Below are 22162 nucleotides of genomic sequence, written 5' to 3' on the forward strand. Positions count from 1 at the left end.
TCTGGGCTCTGGCTGGGCCACTCAAGGACATTCACAGAGTTGACCTGTAGCCACTCCTTTGTTATCTTGGCTGTGTGCTTAGGGTCGCTGTCCTGTTGGAAGATGAACCTTCGCCCCAGTCTGAGGTCCAGAGCGCTCTGGAGCAGGTTTTCATCAAGGACGTCTCTGTACATTGCTGCATTCATCTTTCCCTCGATCCTGACTAGTCCCCCAGTTCCTGCCGCTGAAAAACATCCCCACAGCATGATGCTGCCACCACCATGCTTCACTGTAGGGATGGTATATGGCCAGGTGATGACTGGTGCCTGGATTCCTCCAGACATGACGCTTGCCATACAGGCCAAAGAGTTCAATCTTTGTTCAATCTTTGGTCTGAGAGTCCTTCAGGTGCCTTTTGGCAAACTCCAGGCAGGCCGTCATGTGCCTTTTACTGAGGAGTGGCTTCTGTCTGGCCACTCTACCATTCAGGCATGATTGATGGAGTTCTGCAGAGATGGTTGTTCTTCTGGAAGGTTCTCCTCTCTCCACAGAGACACGCTGGAGCTCTGTCAGAGTGACCATCGGGTTCTTGGTCACCTCCCTGACTAAGGCCCTTCTCCCCCGATCTCTCAGTTTGGCCGGGCGATCAGCTCTAGGAAGAGTCCTGGTGATTCTAAACTTCTTCCATTTACGGATGATGGAGACCACTGTGCTCATTGGGACCTTCAATGCTGCAGAAATGTTTCTGTGCCCTTCCCCAGATCTGTGCCTCGATACAATCCTGTCTCGGAGGTCTACAGACAATTCCTTGGTCTTCATGGCTTGGTTTGTGCGCTGACGTGCATTGGTAACTGTGGGACCTTAAATAGACAGGTGTGTGCCTTTCCAAATCATGTCCAATCAACTGAATTTACCACAGGTGGACTCCAATAAAGTTGTAGAAACATCTCAAGGATGATCAGTGGAAACAGGATGCACTTTTTTGTTTTTTATTTTTAATATATTTGCAAAGATTTCAAACAAACGTCTTTCACGTTGTCATTATGGGGTATTGTTTGTAGAATTTTGAGGGAAATAATGAATTTAATCCATTTTGGAATAAGGCTATAACAAAACAAAATGTGGGAAAAGTGAAGCGCTGTGAATACTTTCCGGATGCACTGTATGTAAGGGAGATTTGGCCAACAGCTACCAAAAGAAATATTTACATCCATGTCATCATCCATCCATCCATCCATCTTCTACCACTTACTCCTTCTTCAGGGTCATGGGGGAACCTGGAGCCTATCCCAGGCAGCATCGGGCACAAGGCAGGGTACACCCTGGACAGGGTGCCAATCCATCGCAGGGCACGCTCACATACACACTCACACACCACGGACACTTTAGACGCGCCAATCAGCCTACCATGCATGTGTTTGGACTGGGGGAGGAAACCGGAGTACCCGGAGGAAACCCCCGCAGCACGGGGAGAACATGCAAACTCCACACACATATGGCCCTGGCGGGAATCAAACCCCGGACCCGAAATAAAGGTTTATGAACAGGTCATGGTAATCACAGGTACTGCATAGGCTTATCAGACACTTCATAATCACAATGGCTCACTGTCTATTCAGATAATAATCTGTATGCCCTGTGTGGGGGTTATCAACATTGTGAAGTTAATAATGCTTTTGGATATGAAAGTACTTTATAAATGTCAACCAGTGAAAATTGTTTTGCTCACTGATCCCATCCTCTACTGATACATTTTGATAAATATCCACAAATCAGTCAAGTTGCCAAAATATTGTTTGGTCTTCAGTTCACACTGTTTCACATAAAGGACAGATTGCACATTGCATTGTGATGACTTTCCACAGCGAGATATTAAATTAAACTCAAACACAACAGTAATCACAGGGGAAATGATTGATGACCTTGGCTAGCATACAATATGAACATTTTCAGCTAGTTTCCCAAAATTATATCACTTATGTTGCTTGCGTTTGTAAAGGCAAGGACATCCTTACTCTGTCATCTGTGTAAAGGTTAAAATCTCTCCTAGTCAATCATAAAGGACAAACTTGCTGGGGTTTTTTTTCTTTCTTTCTTTCTTTTTCTTATAAGTTTTGGACATTTTCAGTCTGTTTCCCATACCTCAATAAAACTTAAAAAATAGAATGCTGAATGTGTACACTTGATGTCCGACCATGACCCTTACATCGCTTCTGCCATTTTAATGAGTCTTTATTGATCACATATACAGTAGAGCACAGTGAAATTGTTTTCTTCACATACCCCAGCCTGTCAGGAAGCTGGGGTCAGAGCACAGGGTCAGTCATGATACAGCGCCCCTGGAGCAGAGAGTGTTAAGGGCTTTTCTCAGGGTCCAACAGTGGCAGCTTGGCAGTGCTGGGGCTTGAACCCCGACCTTCTGATCAGTAACCCAGAGCCTTAAATGCCAAGCCACCACTGCCCCCTTTTTTTTTTCCATCTGTTTTGATGCTAAAGTTGATATGAATAACAAGAGAAAATGAAGAAAAGCTGTATTTTCTGTAGCTGATAATGTTGTTTTAGTATTGGTGACTCATAAGATGTTTTAAACATACATGCTTGAAAAATACATGTGCAGGCGGAAGCATTCACTGACTAAAGCATCTGGGAGAAATATATTAAGAAGGCTGGAGAAAAAATAAAAGCTGCCGCTTTTCAACAACCATCGCAGAGGCATTTTTGTCATTTTCACATGGTAATTACCTATGTAAGAGGCATCCTATGGGCTATGCTGTTACCATACTATTAACAAGTTGCTACTACAAAGGCATCATGGCTTGTGTTTGAAGGCATGAATCCCATAAGAGCTCCGCAGATGATTTTTTCCCTCTCTCTGTGGAGGAAAATATGAAGCTAGCCATCTGGTGACAAGACATAAATCAGAGAAATGAATAACTACATATACGCGGCTCTTTAATCAAAATGGTGAAGTGGTCCTGGCCCATCAGCATCCTGGAACATTTACGGGCACGGAACCTGTCACCATGCCGACAGCAACAATCCTCTTGCTTGTAAAAGCATTTGGAAGAGGAGTGTGGAGAGGAGCCGAGATCCACAGAGTTGACTCAGGAAGGTGACAGAGGACACTCCTAGGACTTTGACATATAGTCATGTAGTGACTCAAAATGCATGAACATGTACCTAGCATTTTAGATTGCAGCCAGCAGTTCAATTTCTGAAATAAATGATTCTTTTTATCTTCAATTAAGCACAGCTGAGGATGACTGAGTGCAACAAAAAGAACTCATAACATTTATTGAGCAAGTTATGGACATTTACGAGTATTTAAGTAAGGGACTAAGCGTGAATTTAGTATGCAGCGTTTTTGTAAGTCTTTATGTCTATCAAATTCACAATTTTGCACACATACACACATAAATTAAGATCTTTGAATTACTTAGAAAATGGGTTTAGGTGTGTGTATATATATATATATATATATATATATATATACACACACACACCTAAACCCATTTTCTAAGTAATTATATATAAGTAATCAGTAATATATAAGTATAAGTAATTATATATATATATATATATATATATATATATATATATATATATATATATATATATATATATATATATATATATATATATATATATATATTAGATAGATAGATACACATTTATATAGATAGGTCCTCAATCACTCCATACATTTGAAATTCTGTTGAAATTCTAATCACCTCTTGCCACTTGGATCTTGTTTTATATCATATAATCAAAACTAAATCTTTTTCTGCTAACAAAGGCATAGTGTATATGCAGACAGTGTGTCTATGATGTACAGAACCGGTTGCATAGATTGTCAGAGAGAAAGGGAGTTTATGCAGTTCATACATCGTACATCAGTAATGCATGTGCACCACTGTGACTATGTTTCCCACGCAAAAACTGAGAGGGGAAAAAACTGTGTCATTTAAATGCCTGAACTGTCTCAGAGTAATCTCATGTCTTGTGTGTGTGTGTGTGTGTGTGTGTGTGTGTGTGTGTGTGTGTGTGTGTGTGTGTGTGTGTGTGTGTGTGTTTCTTGTAGATTTATCTTGGTTGGAAATTTTGCTGAAGCAGTTGAACAAAGGTACTGTACATCTCAAACCACTCGTAATGAGCTGCTAGGCTGTATGCTGGATGATTGTTGTTGTCAACTCTCAGCTGCCTATTACAGGGTTACGCTAAAAATTCACTAGATAATAGCCTATAGCCCTTTGTGGATTGAAACCCTGCTGTGGTGAAGGAGCTTGTGTACTTTGGGCTGTGTCAAAAAATATAGACTTGAATACAAATATAAATAAGGGAGCCCTACTTGTGCCTACTCCATTCTCTGTCAAATTAGTGTTACTTGGTCAGTAGCTGCATATTGAAACACTGGCGCTTACATTTTATAAGACAATAGCACTTGCCTTACACATTCTCTATACAGATTTTCCAATGAAATCAGGTTCTTTGTTTCTTAAAGGAATACTGTCACGTAATGGAGGCACAGACAGAAGCAAAGTGAAGGTACGGCAGTTTAATAAAATAACAAAGGATCCAAAGGATCAGGCAGAGATCAAGGTACATAGGCAGGCAAGGGTCAATCGATCAGGCAAACAGTCCAAACTAGGCAAGGAAAAGAGACTTGATCATAAATGAGAAGTCAAAAGCAAAATAAATGAACAAACATGGTATCAAGCAACAGAGACAAAAGGCAACTGAGCGTATACTTCACAACTAGATGAGTGAATGAGAGTCTCTTAAAAGGAGTAGTGTCAGTGTTTATGTACTTGGAATCAGGTGTCTCTAATTAGAGCTCTGGGGATGGTGAAAGTGAATGTGTGTGTTTGGGAGATGTAATTGTTGTCTGCCATGTTTGTGGCAAGGAAATGGAGTTTCTGGTTTGTGGAGAGATGACAAATACAATAAAACTGCTGCAGTGACAAGCCTGCTTCTAAAAGGTTTTAATCATGAAGTATGAGTTTTAAACTTAGGGTGAACTTCAAACTTTCAGAGACTATTAAAAATCATTCATGGTGAAGAGAGTAAATGTGAATTTTGTACAGATCTGCTTTCGGTGCGTTGTTTTTCGTGTTTATCTATAGCGAATCACTGACGTATTAAGTATTAAGTTCTGAATTTGGAAAACTCAGCATTGTAGAAATTGTTCATGAGTTTTGTTTTGTTTTTTTTTTGTGATAAATAACAGCAGTAATGAGAAATACAAGTGTTGTGCTTTAAGCCCTTTAAAACTCGGTTGCAGTCAAAATTAACCGATGGCAGCTGATAAATCGGCAAAGTTTTTATAAGTCAAACCTCTAATCCCAGTGTTTCAGTGTTTGAAGCTCTTGTGCATAGGCTTCTATCACTGTACTTTCGCTATACCTCAGCACATAGCTGATGGGTTAATGACATGCCTATTTCCATGAAGCTAGCTAACTAGAGTCACAGAATGCCTATATCTACACAGTTATGCTGAACTTCTATAAGTTATTAGTAAAGTCAATCACCCAAATGAATTGAGACACATATACATATTTTCATATATATATATATATATATATATATATATATATATATATATATATATATATATATATATATATATATATATACTTTTTTAATAAGAGAATTAAACATCAAACCTCTGTTTTGAATTGCTTTTTAACGAGACAAAGAAATGCTCTATCCACTGATGTTTGGATGATTTTTAAATGCCAAAAATAAAGCAGTGTATCAAAGGATTGTAAAAGACCAGAACAAGGGGATCAATCATTTGATAAGGATACACACTAGGAAAGCGGTTGCTAAAGGGAATAGCTTTGCCATTTGTGATAAAACTGGGTGTTAAAAGGTAAAGAATTCTGAGGCTGTTGTCTGAAGCCGTTACTGATGTGTAATGCACACTTAAAAGCGTGATGCTAAGCAGTTCTTTGATTCAAGAATAAGTTACTGAATTTAAATTACAGCCATGTGTCATTCACTGTCAGCTGTTTTTTTTTGTTGTTTGTTTTTTTCCATGGGTCGTGGTCTACATACTTTTTTTTTTTTTTTTTTTTTTTTTTTTTTAAAGAAAGCCTAAAGTCCCTTGTGTGCCTGTGCAAACATAACTTGCTGGTATGATGCCAGCATATTGCTATTTCAATCGGGAGTACAACAGTTACATCAGTTTTGACCTGTATGGCCTACCAAGACCTAGTCTTAGCACAAATTCAATGCCATAATGGTATTTTAATGACTTAAAATTCAGACTCGAAGATTCAGAAAATACATTGCCATCACTAAGATGTTATGAGAGATATTAGAATTGGCTTGTAGAGTGGTCAGACACAATCGAACACCAACAACAGCACACAGGATGACAGGCAAATTATATCAGCTGGCCCTTGAACAAAATTGCTGATCATTTATTACAGAAAAGTATGTACTGTCTTTTAAACATATTATTTGCTCCTGGAAAGCTGTATGGAATATTGAAATGTTGATTTTTGTTTAAACTTCAGTAGAGAAATAGAATCTATAGAAAAAGAAATGTGTCACACATCCAGTGATGACATTACTGAGCCTTAACTCACACGGGACACAGTAAAAGGGGGCAGTCAAAGTTGGGCCAGCTGTTACAACAAAATTAACTTAAAAATCTGACATGAAACACTGAGACAGTGAACAAACGGTATATTTCTGTTTATTCTGGTTCCCCATGTTGACGAATATCAGGCCTATACAAACACATGGATCATCAACTGCAGGCCGCACAGTTATAACATTGTAAATTATCATTTTAGTTTAAAGTTCAGAATGAATAGTAAAAGGGTGCGTGTGACTTTAATTAATCTCAATGGAGTTTCCACTTCACAAGTGAAAATATGAATCATAAAAACGGCATTTGCACATGAGGGAGCCACGCACGAGGTTTTTCTCCTAAATAGGTGAGCGCTTATTGATTGCTTCTCCCCAGTTCTAAATGGAACTTACTTGTCTGGGGAAACAATTTAATGTTATGTAAAATATATACGTATATATGTCAAATATATGTCCAGTGTTTTTGAACTTTGACCTGTAGTGTCAATCAAGGATCATTAAGAATAGCTTGAAAGGAATGATGAGAGTAAGTGACAGAAAGGGATGAAAAGTCAAGGTGCATCGTCTAAGCACAACTCAGACAATCATCTTTTATATCTCCCCCATAGCTGGTGTAGATCATAAAAATTTGATTTTACATCCTCTCTTCATAAGAATGAATAATATAAAGCAAGATTCCTGGAAAAGACTCTTTTCCTGGACAAAAAGAATAACTGCTTGATATAACCAACACTGATAATTATGTATAAATGTGGCACCAATCTACTAAACATCCACAAAGCTATTTTAAGTAAACAGATCTAAAGAAAAAAATGATTTAACTGCAGTGCAATTGAGTTTTTCAGCCTAGAATCGCTGTCAAGATCATGGATGTTGAAGACACATTATACAGTGAGAACATTTGCCTCATTACGGAGAAAAAAAGGGGAGAAGGAAAGCGCGAGAAAGAGACGGAGAAAACATGTTTTCGAAGTTCTTTGAGGTTTCTTGGAAACGTGATAGGGCTGGCAAATACTGTATGCTCCCTGGAAACAACCCTCCATCCCCCCACCCCCCACATACTGTATGTACCCCCTGGAACTGGGCTGAACAAAGCGGAAGCCTCAGGGAGAGGAAGATGGACTATGTCTGCTGCATGTAGAGTGCTGTAACTTTTCTCTGTTTCAACAGAGGAGGAAAGAATTGAAGGGGAAAAAAGGGGGTTTCCTTTATTTAACCTTGTGCTATGAGACAGAAACACTTAACTCTCAGATTGATTTGCATTGCTGATAATGATGGCTGCTTTCTGCAGTGCAATTTTCTGAGTGAATCTGTCCTATTGCAGACATACAGTAGCTCCACAAAGGCAATATACAAGAAGAAGAAGAAGAAGATGATGATGATGATGAAGTGATATCCAGAGGTAGGAACAAGTTGTTTTGCATTCACGTCAAGACTGACAAGTCCAAGTCAATTTACAAGTCTTTAACTTTAGGTTTCAAGTCCTAAAAAGTCATAATATGACCTACCAAATTTAAGTATAGTAAATTGACACAAATCATGCAGGCTTTTAAAAATGTCATGTCCATCACTTTCCAGAAAAACGTTATAAATCAGTGGAAGTGTACTCCGCAAAAAAAGAAACATCCTCTCACAGTCAACTGCTTTTATTTCCAGCAAATTTCTTAACATGTGTAGATATTTGTACTAACATAAAAACATTCAACAACTGAGACATAAACTGGACACATTTCACAGACATTTGACGAACAGAAATGGAATAATGAATCCCTGAACAAAGGGGGGGGGGTCAATATTAAAAGTAACAGTCAGTATCTGGTGTCCACCAGCTGCTTTAAGCACTACAGTGCACCTCATCCTCATGGACTGCACCAGATGTGTCAGGGGGCGGGGCATATGGTTAGATGTAATTTTCCACTGCAAGGACGATCAGCTGTCCTTCCTGTCTCCCTGTAGCACTGTTTTAAGCATCTTACATGATCTTGTATGTAGAGCCATATCACTGAGGGTTTCCATTTCATCACTTCGCTATGTCCCAAGCTAAAAAATTTCACTTGTCCCAAGGAGTATCCTAACTCTTTTCTATAAACATCTCCATGTACATGGTTAGCACTGCTTCTGTTAGTCTCTTGAGGGTTCGATTTCAGTGCTTGCTAGATTATACTTGAAAGTGGCGTGATATGACCCAACCAAGCTCACTACATTTTGTTTCATGTGAATATCTGCCTGCTCTTGGCCTGATCTTCTCCACAACTCCTCCTTCGTGATCCTGTTATCCCACATGACACGACAGACACAAAATGACTTCAGGTCTCTGAAAGGAGAACTGTTTTTACACTGATGTTGCAGAATTTGGCCTTCACTAATATTGCTTGGGAAAGAGTGTAAGTACATTGCACTGGCTTTTTCTATCATGGCTTTGAATGTCATATTCTGTTCCTTCCCCTCTGCTGATAATACTGTCTAGGTACACTCTGAAAAAAAAAAAGTTTGTCAAGGATTCTTAGCTTTTTATTGAGGTTTTACTTGGAAACTTCTCTCATAGACAAACCATCGCTTGTTGGGTTCTCTATACTAAAAAAAAAAAAAAACAGAAGGCAGCCAATAGTGAACCATGCATTATACATGCACATATTATACACAAGTCAGTCAGTGGACCACAGCTAGCAAGCAACCGCTATAGGAGAGTGCGCAATACATGTTTACGAATAGCTTTTAATCGAATTTAAACGTTTTCGATTGGCTGTTTGTTGGATACTACATAATCTCTTGCAGATGAGGTCATGACTTTCTGACTATTTTGTGCAGAAACAAGAAATTTAGAAATAAAAGTGAAATATTGTTTGGGACATACAGGCAGTGAGGATTGACTGTTCTGCAAAGAGAACTGAAGGTATAGTGCAAATGTTAAACTGTGTGTTGCCAGGAATAATATTGTTTTTGTTTTTATTTTTACTGTTCTTAACAACTGTTTAGGTATGACCTGCCGAATCATTTCTTATAGAAGCATTATTATTGTGCTTACATTTTGCCTTCGATCTTCCACACAGATGGCCAGATGATCAAATGGATTCAGAGATTAGCTGCGCATGAGAGCAGATGAATTTGATTTCCTCTCAGATTCTTGTCACTACACAAGCGGTTGTGCAGCAAGTATTCAGGTGTGGTCGCCAAGCCTCCAAATTAACCAGTGATTGTAAAATTGAGGTTAAATCATGTAGAGTGCACTAGGCTTAAGAAACTCTCTAAAGCGCAAATCCCATTTTACAACAGACTCAGTAACCAGGTGTTCCTGCCTTGCATCCAGTGTTCCCAGAAGATCTACCTGATCAGGATAAATCCATCCATCCATCCATCTTCTATACCGCTTTACCCTTTTCAGGGTCACGGGGAAACCTGGAGCCTATCCCAGGGAGCATCAGGCACAAGGCGGGGTACACCCTGGACAGGGTGCCGGTCCATCGTAGGGCACAATCACACACACTCACACACCCATTCATACACTACGGACACTTTGGATCAGGATAAATCACTTACTGAATTCACTCATAAATTTAATTAACTAATTAATTAATTTCTGTTCGAATTAACACCTGCAAACATGCACTCTATGGTTTGTGGACACCTGACCACCACACCCATATGTTGTTCTTCCCCAATCTTTTTTTCTATAGAACGTCTTTGTATGATGTAGCATTACAATTTCCTTTCACTGGAACCAAGAGGCCCAAACTTGTTCCAGCATGATGATGCCCCTGTGCACAAAGCGAGCTCCATGAAGACATGGTGAGAAGGTTTAAGTGGAAGAAGTCGAGTGTCCTGCACAGAGCCCTGACCTCAACCCCATTGAACACCTTTGGGATGAGCTGAAACTCTGACTGCACCCCAGACTTCCTCCCCTAACATCACTTTCTGATCTCACAAATTCCATTGTGGCTTAATGAGCACATATCCCCATAGCTACACTCCAAAATGTCGTAGAAATCCTTCCCGGAAGAGTGGAGGTCGTTATAAGAGCAAATGGGGACAAAATCTGGAATGTTCGGAAAGCACATATCTGTATGATGATCAGGTGTATACAAAACTTTGGCCATATAGTGTAGCTAGTGAAGTTTGTTGTATTCTTTTAATTTAATGTCTCACACTCTCAATGCAGACACTGCCATTCAACACAGCCAGCATGAGCAACCATGCTTTGATCCAATGTGAAACTGATCCTATAGCCTACCTGCTGTTTATTAAACACCGGCTACTTCCTGTTTACTGTTTGTCTCAACATTCAGCACAATGTTATAAAATTGTATATAATTTCAAATACCAAACCACCAAAAATTATAGTACAGGGTATCAGTGCTGTCAAATATTAAGAACGGGAAATCGTCCAGTGTTGTGACCGTAATACAGCAATTATCATCTTCTCCAGTTGACTAACCTTGAGTCATTTCACTTACCAGTCCAGTCACTCTGAATAGTGACAGTAGGTTTGTATGCGTCCCCCCACCCACACTTATTCACACACTTATTTGCATTCGCACAAAGGAGTGTAATTTCAGTGTGATCACTTAACTAAGTGCTGTGCACCATGAAATTATTTGGTGTCTTTGTCCTGTAAGATAGAATCCTCCATATCATGTGTTCGGTTACCAGTTATTTCAGAAGTAACTGCAAACATCTTAATCACAAGTTTCCTAGAAGTATACTTTGAAAGTATCGTGTTCTCATACAAAGGCTCTAATTACTTTTTTACAATGTCAAAGCTCACAAGCACCAAATGGTTTTGTGAGTTCTTTAGTGCATCGGATGCCATAATTATACATATTGTCAGTGTTGGTTATGGCTAGTTATTATGAAGCAGGCAGTGACAGATGGGAAGAGAAGTATGAAAGGATCCTCAAGAAGAGCCTGCCTCATCTGCTTGGGTTGCCATGGGATAATGAGTATAGCATTTTTCTCTCTTGTGAAAAAAATACCTTCTATCTCATTCTTCTGTGTAGGTGTCTAACAAAAAAAAGCAGGGCTTGATGTGTTCACTTCTAAAAAAAAGGACTCTTCTCGCTACCTCTATACAAGATAAGGTTACACATGTAACAAGCAAAAACTCTTCCTTCATACTCTATGGAGACAAAGGAGATATGAACACGACTGGCCAAATCTATAATGTAATTCCTGCAAACTATTGTTTATTATTGTTCGTTTCACATACAGAGCTGGAATAAATAACGTACACACAGCCATTTAACCGCTAGAAATATGTAGTATCAGTAGAAAAATTTCATCTCTTGGAACTACCAAATGTCTACTGAAGTTGCTGACAGCATATCCAGCCACTCATTACCTTTTATTAAATGATTACAAAACTGACCCTTTTAGCATTTCTTACCATAAATCAGAATTCTATTATTCTATCTCTTGTTCTGCCAATGGGTCACAGATGCATTTCCCAACTGCACAGATTGCGACAGATGAGATCGGGAAAAAATCATGATTCCTATTGTTTTGAGACATTAACCACATATAAAAGATAAGGAATCGTTTCAAAATCACATCATTAGTGCATTTGGATCCAATTTGCTGATCGAAACATCAAAGTGAGTTGTGAATGTTGATAGTCGTGCCTCAATCCCTTAGCCAGAGTGTGTGATGTTCCACTGGAGTATTAATCACACAATTACAAGCCATAATAAAGATGGCATGTTACTGTACAGCCAAAATAAAAGCCACATGCCGTCCAACTCTCAGTGAACATCCAGACAGAGGCCCCATGAAAGCCCATATTTACATGTAAAGGCAGAAAAGTGTTTCATTTCAGGGATGAATTGAGTGGTATTGAATGAAGCCAGCTTTAGACCCCCCCCCCCCCCCCCCCCCCCCTTTCTTTTATTTGCTTACTCATTCTCTACTTTTTGTGGTAAAATGTATTTTTAAGAGGAAGAACCTACTTGCCCTGTAATTTGTGAAATGTTTTATGTATTTCTTTTTCCGTGTTCTGTCAGTTTGATGCATTTTAGAAATAATCGGCCTTTTTTTCACGTGCGGATATGATTTAATTACAAAAACTCATTTCGGAATCTTAGTGCCAGTCACGTATTCAAAAACTGTAGATCGCGAAATCTTTAGAGATTATTAAGTAAATACGACATGTAAGAAGATAGAGCATAAATGGAATAAAGTTTTTAGAACTGTTTATGAAGCTGCCTGTTGATGGCAGATATTTATTTGGTCGTTCTCTACTTTTAAAGGAAACAATTCTGAGTTAATGGAATGATCAGAACGCACACAACCCAAATTTAGCATGTGCATACTGTAGATGAATCATTTTTGAAAAAGTGGTTTCCCATTAGCAAATTGCATCACATTATATCGCGCTACAATTACAACATGAAAGAGGCACTTAACCTGCTAACTTTATAACTCAGTTCCTCTGATCTATAATATTATGACAAGGACAGTTGCAGTTATGAAGTGGAATAATTATACTCATTGTAGTGATAATGACACAGAAACAGATGGCTACCCGGCCTTTTTTTTTTTTTTTTTTTTTACAAAGTCGTGAGCAACTAAATCTTTTTTTTCTAGCGCAGTCGATTGTGACAGCTTTACAATACAGTCACGTGGCTCTCACTGTAGCTTGTAAAAGCAGTAGAGTAACAAAGATTTAAAGGAGCGCGGATGGACAAGTATATGAACCATGTCTCACCTGTACTTATGCACACACACGCACACGCACACACACACACACACACACACACGTAAGCAGCATACATTTGCATTTGCTCCCTTCTGATTTCTGCTATTTTTGCATATTTGTTACACTAAATTGTTTAACCTTTAGCGTATTTGTTACACTAAACCTAAACCTTTAACAGCAACAACTGCAACCAAATGCTTCCGATAACTGTATGCCTTTCACATCTCTGTGGAGGAATTTTGGCCCACTCGTCTTTGCAGGACTGCTTTAATTTCACCACACTGGAGGGCTCTTGAGCATGAGCTGCCTATTAAAGGTCCTGCCACAGCATCTCAATGGGGTTCAGGTCAGGACATTGACTAGGCCACTCCAAACCCTTAATTTTGCTTATTTTGAGCCATTCAGAGGTGGACTCACTCTTGTGCTCCGGATTGCTGCATGGTAGAGAGTAGAATTAATGGTCCATCAATTATAGCAAGTCACCCAGGCACCTGAAGTAGCGAAGCATCCCCACACCATCACTTGGCTTGGAAGTCATCAAGGTGTTGTTTGTTTTGTTTTTTTTGGAGAATGTAAGATGAGTCTTTAAGTTCCTTTTGGTTAGCAGTGGTTTTGCCTTGCAACTCTTCTTTCTAATGGTGGAATCGTAAACACTGACCTTATCCGAGGTGAGTGAGCCCTGCAGTTTCTTAGATGCTTGTCTGGGTCTTTTGTGACTTCCTGGATGAGTCGTTGATGTATGCTTGGAGGAACTTTAGTCAGCCAGCCACGGTTCCAAGTTTTTTCCATTGGCAGATAACATCTCTCACTGTGGCTCGCTGGAGTCCCAGAGCCTTAGAACTGGCTTTGTTACCCTTTCCAGACTGATATATTTTAATAACTTTCTTTCTCATCTCTTCTAAAATTTCTTTTGATTGAGCCATAGTGGACTGCTTGTTGAGGCCCACTTCACGTGCCTGGAAAGGTTCTATTATAATTATATTTATATGAAACAAGCTGGCAGTGATCAAACCAGGGTGCGTCTAGTCTAGTTGAACCCAATTAAATTTGGTTAATTGGTTGATTGAGTAAGTAAGACTGCAATTTCTTTTTCACATAGGGATGGTTGGTGTTTGATAACTTTTTTTTCCTTCAATAAATGAAATGATCATTTAAAAACTGTATTTTGGGTTTACTTAGGTTGGCTTTGCTTTATATTAAATTTAGTTTGAACAGCTGAAACAACTGTGTGACAAAAGAGTGACAAATACGCCACAAATGATCGGAATCAGGCATGAAAGGCAAATACTTTTTCATAGCACTGTATTCACATAAAGCATGTACATTTATGACCTATATGTATGAACTAAAGTTGGCATGTTTGTCTCGCACCTCTGGGGTTGGGGGTCCAGATCCCACCTCCTCCCTGTGTGCGTGGCATTTGCATGTTTTTCTTGTTCTTCAGGAGTTTCCTCCGAGTACTCTGGTTTCCTCCAACATGCGTTGTAGACTGATTGGCATTTCCAGATTGTCTGTAGTGTGTGAATGGGTGTGTGAATATTGTGAATATGTGTGCAATTAAGCCCTACAATGGGTTGGCACCCCAACCAGGGTGTACCCCGCCTTCTGCCCAAGAGTGCCCTGAGAAAAGGCTCCAGGCTCTCCTCCAACCCTGGGTAGGTAAGCAGTATGGAAAATGGATGGATGGATGGATGGATGGATAGATGGATGGATACTCACTGACAACCACATAAGAGCAAGCAGTCACTCTACACCGACCAAACACCACCAACACCATTTTTGCAATGCTGCCATTGTATTTTCCCTGATGACTGCTTGCTATTCTTCCTCTCTGGCCTTCTTAAACAACTCTGAAAGAATGTTCACCAAAAATGCACGGCCATGCGTGAAATCTCCCACCACCATAGCTGCACATAAATTATGCACATTCACTGCTATATGACACTGATAACTCAACTAGAACTTTTCACTATCAATTTTCTTGGTGGCATTCTATCACACACAGTAAAACCTGTCATCTGCATTCAGTGGACGGGAGGCGAGTGAGAGGTAAGAGCACACCGGCATACAAAAGTAAACTTTCAGTCAGAAAGCAGAGAAAACAACAGTATCAAAGAATCTCTTATACAACCACCAAGCTAGTTTTGTCCCTATGTAACTGTGCAGCATTCACTGCTGGTAAGGGTAAAAGCATTATCTCTTAATGTTCAGCTATTTCAAACCCTATTTATTTATTTCAAAGTCTTGCCTCCAATGCATTTTAGACCAGGCTTAACTCAGGGGATCAATCTGTCACAAGCCTTTGAAGCAGACATTGGGCTTAATGAGTTACAGCAGAGCATATGGTGTAATGCATTTCGCTTTCCAAAGAGCACCAGACAATGTGCCACATGAAAGCATCATATCCAAACTAAAAGCAGAGCAGGTTCGAGACACGCAAGCATATAGATTAGGTCTATGCAGGACACTAAACGATATAGAAGTTTAGTGTTGAGTGGTGTCTTAGAGCGTATTTAGATTAAGAGTCTGAACACATTGAGCTTGGATTGTGGGTTTCAGGTGAACTATAGGAGGTTTCAAGACTTCACAAGACTATGCAGCTGGTTTCCGTACAGAAACAATTTTATAGTTTACCTGCAAAGCAGGATTCTTACATAACAACATGTGTAGGTTCTAAATTGTTTTGTGCAGTTTGTACACACCATAAAATTGGGATGCATCAAGTGTGTGTAAGCATCCATCCATCCATCTTCTACTGCCTACTCCTTCTTCAGGGTCACGGGGAACCTGGAGCCTATCCCAGGGAGCATTGGGCATAAGGCGGGGTACACCCTGGACAGGGTGCCAATCCATCGCACAATCACATACACACACACACACCCATTCATACACTACGGACACTTTGGACACGCCAATCAGCCTACCGTGCATGTCTTTGGACTGGGGGAGGAAACCGGAGTACCCGGAGGAAACCCCCGCAGCACAGGGAGAACATGCAAACTCCACACACACAGGTGTTTCCCGGCGGGAATCAAACCCCGGACCTGTGAGGTGAACGTGCTAACCACTAAGCCACCATGTTCCTATGTGCCACCAACTGCATCTTTAGGAACAGCTGTTCAGGGCAGTGTAACACACTCAGAGGAAAGCACAGTCTACCCTTCCCTACATACATGAGCTCACAGATGCGTGCAACTGGCTAGTGACACTGTGATTGACAGGGGAGGAAGTGTATGCCATCTCTCCAATTAAGAGAGCATGGCCAATTTTGGCTCCCTTGGCTTCCAACCATAGATGGCTATGGCATCGTCGGGATTCAGTCTCACAATCTCCCAATGATAGGGCAAATGTGTTTAGTTGCATCACCCGAGAGCCCCAAAGAAACTTTTTTGGAAGCAGAATTTTTCTTCAGTGAAGTTTAATATTTCTGTGCTTGTCATTTATAATTCACTGAACACTAACAAACATGAGTCAAGTCAGCTTCACGGTGATGGCAAAGATGTGTTTTCCTCACCGTCTGTCATGACCTATTTCTTATTTAAGTCTCATTTAACATGTAAAAAGTTGAACAGACTGTACATCTGAAAATGTTGAAAAGTAGGGTATAAAAAGATTTCAAGATTATTTAGGGATAGCAACACACTGTAAAACCGGATAAACTCGGAAAACTTGAGGAAACTAATTACCTCAAAATTTTTAGGTTGATAAATCAGTTTCTTTAAGCCAAGTACACTTAAATATAACAAGTTTGAGTTCAATTTCTGTTACATTTAAGTGTATTTGGCTTAAAGAAATTGATTTATCGAATTCAAAATTTTGAGGTAATTAGTTTCCTCAAATTTTTGGAGTTAAATGAACTTATCCGCTTTTACAGTGCAATAAAAACCACAATTCAGAAGTGGAAAAAACATATATACCCAAAAATGCAACCAAAGAATGGAATAAAAATTAACTGGGGGGGGGGACAGACTGGGAGATTTGTGAAAATCCAAAACAAACAGCAGGAGACCTGAAAAATCCATAAAGTGGAACACGTGGAGTAAAAGTCCACCTTTATATCTCATTCAGAAATATCACTTTAACTATATTATATTTTTGGTTTGTCATAATGAAGGAAAATCTGACCTGGTTTCATGGGTATGCCAACTTTTTCCCCTTAACTGTACATTTAGTATGATGTTCCAAATAAAAATGACACCTGTTGCATTAGTGTAGGTTTCTACATTTCTGTCATGTGTGGCTCAACACTGCGGCCAAAACATCCCCCATTTAATTATCTACCTTTCTCTTAACATCACAGAGCAAATGAAATGGCTAAACAACACACATTATCTAAGGTATCTCAACAACTCAATATCTTTTAAGTTTGTGCTAAATAAAAAAAAAAAAAAAAGGTCCAATTGAGTATTTGTTCCTACTGGATTGCATTTACCTTTTTTTTTTTATCTCTGAAAAGGAAGTGAATAACTGTTTTTTTTTTTTATTCACCCATTCTCCATTTAATTATCCAGTGAATTACAACCTGTAATAACATTAATGATCTCCTAATGTCCTCCAATTTGTATGAAAACACAGTAAGTGCAATGCTCTCTTTTCCTACACTATGTAAATACCTGTTTCGTGGCTGAAATAAAGGGGAATCTTCTACAATTGCTAAAATACATTTGACCGATTCTTGAAACACTGCACTGTCCACCTTTTATACTTTAAAAATGATTAAGTCATTAAGTAGTGTTTAAAATTGGGAATTTCTTTTCCACTCTTAACACGGATGATTAATCATCGTGTGTGATTTTATTGTGAAAAATCTTTCATGGTCAACTCAGGAACTAGGTGAGATCAAGCAAATATGTATATTTCGTTACAAATGCAAAGACACACACATAAACAACCACACTGTAAAAGCGGATAAGTTCATTTAACTCAAAAAATTTGAGGAAACTAATTACCTCAAATTTTTTAAGTTGATGAATCAATTTCTTTAAGCCAAGTACACTTAAACATATCGAAAATTGAACTCAGACTTGTTATATTTAAGTGTACTTGGCTTAAAGAAATTGATTTATCAACTTAAAAAATTTTGAGGTAATTAGTTTCCTCAAGTTTTTTTGAGTTAAATGAACTTATCTGGATTTACAGTGCAAATAATTGCTCACTATATCTTCATACACCTCTAATAAAAAGTTTTTTTTTTAAACGAATGGATTTCAGAAGGATATGTAACGTATGGGGATGGTTACATGAAAACCGAGACTTTTTCATGAGATGTTTGTTTTTCATTCTAGAAAATTCTCTCTAGGAAATTCAGGATCTACTGACTAAGCCAGATTCAAACCTTAGCTGGCTCTCAGATATATAATACCTGTCATTCTTGTTCCTTTCAGGGTGACTATTTTTGTGGTAAACATCTAGCAAAAGTCTACAGTATGTAAATGTACAGTTTAAACACGAGCTCGCCTAAGCGTGTCTCCAGGGCTCGGTTTACAGAGCTGTGCTCTTTTATGAAACAGTAGTGCCCTTTGTGGTACAGCAACTCATAGTTGATTTGTCTCTGGCAAGCAGCGTTTAGCACACACCCCATCAAGGGAGCACTGTGGAAAATCCATCTGGCATTCCCTGGATTTGGGATGACATTGTGCCAAGTGCAAATCATCTCGGGGAAAAAAGAAAAGAAAAGAAAAACGGGAACTCGGTACATACTGTTTGTCTTTGGTTGCATGATGCATTCAGTGCTTTTGTCTGAGGGTCTCTTTCACTTCCTCATGCTAGGGGAGGTGAAATTTAAAATCACATCCCGTGAACCAAACCTGAGAATTTTGTGATGTTTGGAAAAAGCTCACAAGTTGTTGTCTTGAAACTTTTATTTCACACTTTACCCAGCTTTTAAAAAAGGGGTAAAGCTCTTGCCAAATAAGCCCCCCTCCTCCCCGTCTGCCCTCCTCCCTCCTCTCCCCTCAGTATCACTCAGACTGGCTGGAATAGGTTAGGCATGGAAGTCATTTCCCCTCTAGGTGCTCCAGCCCCGCTGTCCAGACTCAACAAGGTCCTGAAATATCTTTAACATCTGATTTTAGCCAGTGTTGCACAACTGCCTCTTTGTTCCCGTGCAGCAGATGGGGGGAGCAGCTCCACATTACCATATCAGCAATATAATTAGCCCCATTAGAACCCAGAAATATAGGATTTGTTTCTGTTCTGCGTTTTTTTTTTTATTTTTTTTTTTTATTATTATTCTTTTGCTTTACACAGTCCTTTTTTCACTCTGTGAAGTAGTGGGTGAATATGTCTATTGTGCTCATTTTGGTTGGGGAAAGTGGGAAAGTGGTGCAGTATAATGGTACATAAACATTACCTCACCTTAACTCAAAACAGAGACTATTCAAGGCAAAATAGACTAGTTAACTTAATGACCCGCACAATCCGCTCTTTGTGCCTTTTCCGTCACAGGGAGAAAAATGTTCCCATCTTTCTGAAGTCAGAGGGCGACGTGATGAAATGGGGGAAGGCGTGGAAGGAGCACACATGACTGGTGAATATTTGAGGCTCAAACCAAAAGTCCAGTTTACTGTCATTCTCAATTTCACTCACTTGTTGCGGTGCTGTCACATTGCTCCCTTTGCTTATGAGCTTCGGGGTGTGGATAAACAGCAAGGCTATTTATGTATCCTTTGATTTAATCTGTCACAAGAGTACTAAAGCACCCACCTCTGTAGAACTTCAGTGCTGTCAGAAAGTTGTCCCCTAACCACATAAGAACCTTTCTAAACTATTACCTGTCTCGGTTTATCTGTGAAATTAGTGTTTGTTCAGACTTTTTAAGATTTATATTTGTCCCGTTGAATGTTAACATAAGAGAACACCAATACTGAAGTATTTTATTCACATGGCATGTATTTTGTTTGTTTGATAGTTTGTTTGGTTTGTATAATAATAAAACTTTCCCCAGTTCTAAGTATTAAAGTGTCTTTTTAATATTCCAGTTAAAGATCACAGCTTAGAAAAGTGAAGTAATATATAAAGCCGTCTTGGTAAATAGTCATGACTGAAGAGCAAAAGATTTCTCATTTCTTATTCTTTTTATGCTGTACAGTTTTATTCACAACATGTGTAAGTACTTTTTAAGTTTTATGTTTATATCATTCAATAGTTTGTTGTTTGCCTGTAACCGAGAAGAGAGTTTATGAGAAGAAATGAATTATTGATTTTTTAAAATAAATTATTTATTTCTTTTATTGTCAAGAAGACTTCAGAGTAATTCAAGCTTTTAATGGCAGATTTTGCAAACTGTCAAAAACAACATGTCAACTGAAACCCGGAGACATAGAAACACAGTGTGAGCTGGTATACAGCACGGCACGCAAATGTTGTGGGAAGCACGACTGTTCCACAGCTGGATCTGAAGTCCTGAATGTGTTCATAACTATTGCCGTTTGTTGTGCAGCATCTCTGGGATGTGTGTATTCAGAAAGTGTTTTACCATTAGATCAGCATGGTCCACAGTAATATTTTATTAGTCCCTGGTTTCTTATTAAGAGCACAAGAGCCTTAATGATGGCTCTTACTTGTGTTTTTATATAAGTTTGTCATTATATAAGATATTTTTCTTAAAATTAAGTCAAAGAACTATCTGTAGGCAGAAGATATAGATATTGGCATATAGCAAGAGCACGCTACAAAACATATTCAACTTATGTTGACAGCAAGCTCCAGAAATACTACTACGGCTACTACTACTACTATTATTATTACTACTACTACTACTACTACTATTACTACTACTACTACTATTATTATTACTACTACTACTACTACTACTACTACTACTACGACTACTACTACTATTATTACTACTACTACTACTACTACTACTACTACTGCTACCACTACTACTACTATTACTACTACTATTACTACTACTACTACTACTACTACTATTATTACTACTACTACTACTACTACTACTATTACTACTTCTACCACTACTACTACTATTACTACTACTACTACTACTACTACTATTATTACTACTACTACTACTACTACTACTATTATTACTACTACTACTACTACTACTACTACTACTACGACTACTACTACTATTATTACTACTACTACTACTGCTACTACTGCTATTACTACTGCTACCACTACTACTACTATTACTACTACTATTACTACTACTACTACTACTACTACTATTATTACTACTACTACTACTACTACTGCTACTACTATTATTATTACTACTGCTATTACTACTACTACTACTACTACTATTATTACTACTACTACTACTACTACTACTACTACTACTACTATTACTACTACTACTATTATTATTACTATTACTACTACTACTATTACTACTACTACTACTACTGCTATTACTACTACTACGACTACTACTACTATTATTACTACTACTACTACTACTACTACTACTACTACTACTACTATTACTACTGCTATTACTACTACTACTACTACTACTACTATTATTACTACTACTACTACTATTATTACTACTACTATTACTACCGCTATTATTACTACTACTACTACTACTATTACTACTACTACTACTACTACTACTACTATTACTACTACTGCTATTACTACTACTACTACTGCTATTACTACTACTACTATTATTACTACTGCTATTACTACTACTACTACTACTACTACTATTATTATTACTACTGCTATTATTACTACTACTACTACTACTACTACTATTATTACTACTACTACTACTACTACTATTATTACTACTGCTATTATTACTACTACTACTACTACTATTACTACTACTACTACTACTACTATTACTACTACTGCTATTACTACTACTACTACTACTATTATTATTACTACTGCTATTATTACTACTAC

The 22162-nt window shown here is 38.5% G+C and overlaps 1 protein-coding gene across 1 annotated transcript; it reads right to left on the bottom strand.

Annotated features, from left to right (window-relative positions):
- Positions 1 to 21281: 21281 nt before the first annotated feature.
- On the bottom strand, positions 21282 to 21953 carry LOC128629078 (uncharacterized protein DDB_G0271670-like; the record flags this gene model as incomplete). The annotated part of the gene is made up of 1 exon (XM_053675348.1): positions 21282 to 21953. A coding segment is annotated over one exon (672 nt), but the record flags the coding sequence as incomplete, so codon positions are not given.
- Between the last annotated feature and the right edge of the window lie 209 nt (positions 21954 to 22162).

The sequence above is a fragment of the Ictalurus punctatus genome, chromosome 24, assembly GCF_001660625.3.
Source record: "Ictalurus punctatus breed USDA103 chromosome 24, Coco_2.0, whole genome shotgun sequence".
Taxonomy (NCBI): domain Eukaryota; kingdom Metazoa; phylum Chordata; class Actinopteri; order Siluriformes; family Ictaluridae; genus Ictalurus; species Ictalurus punctatus.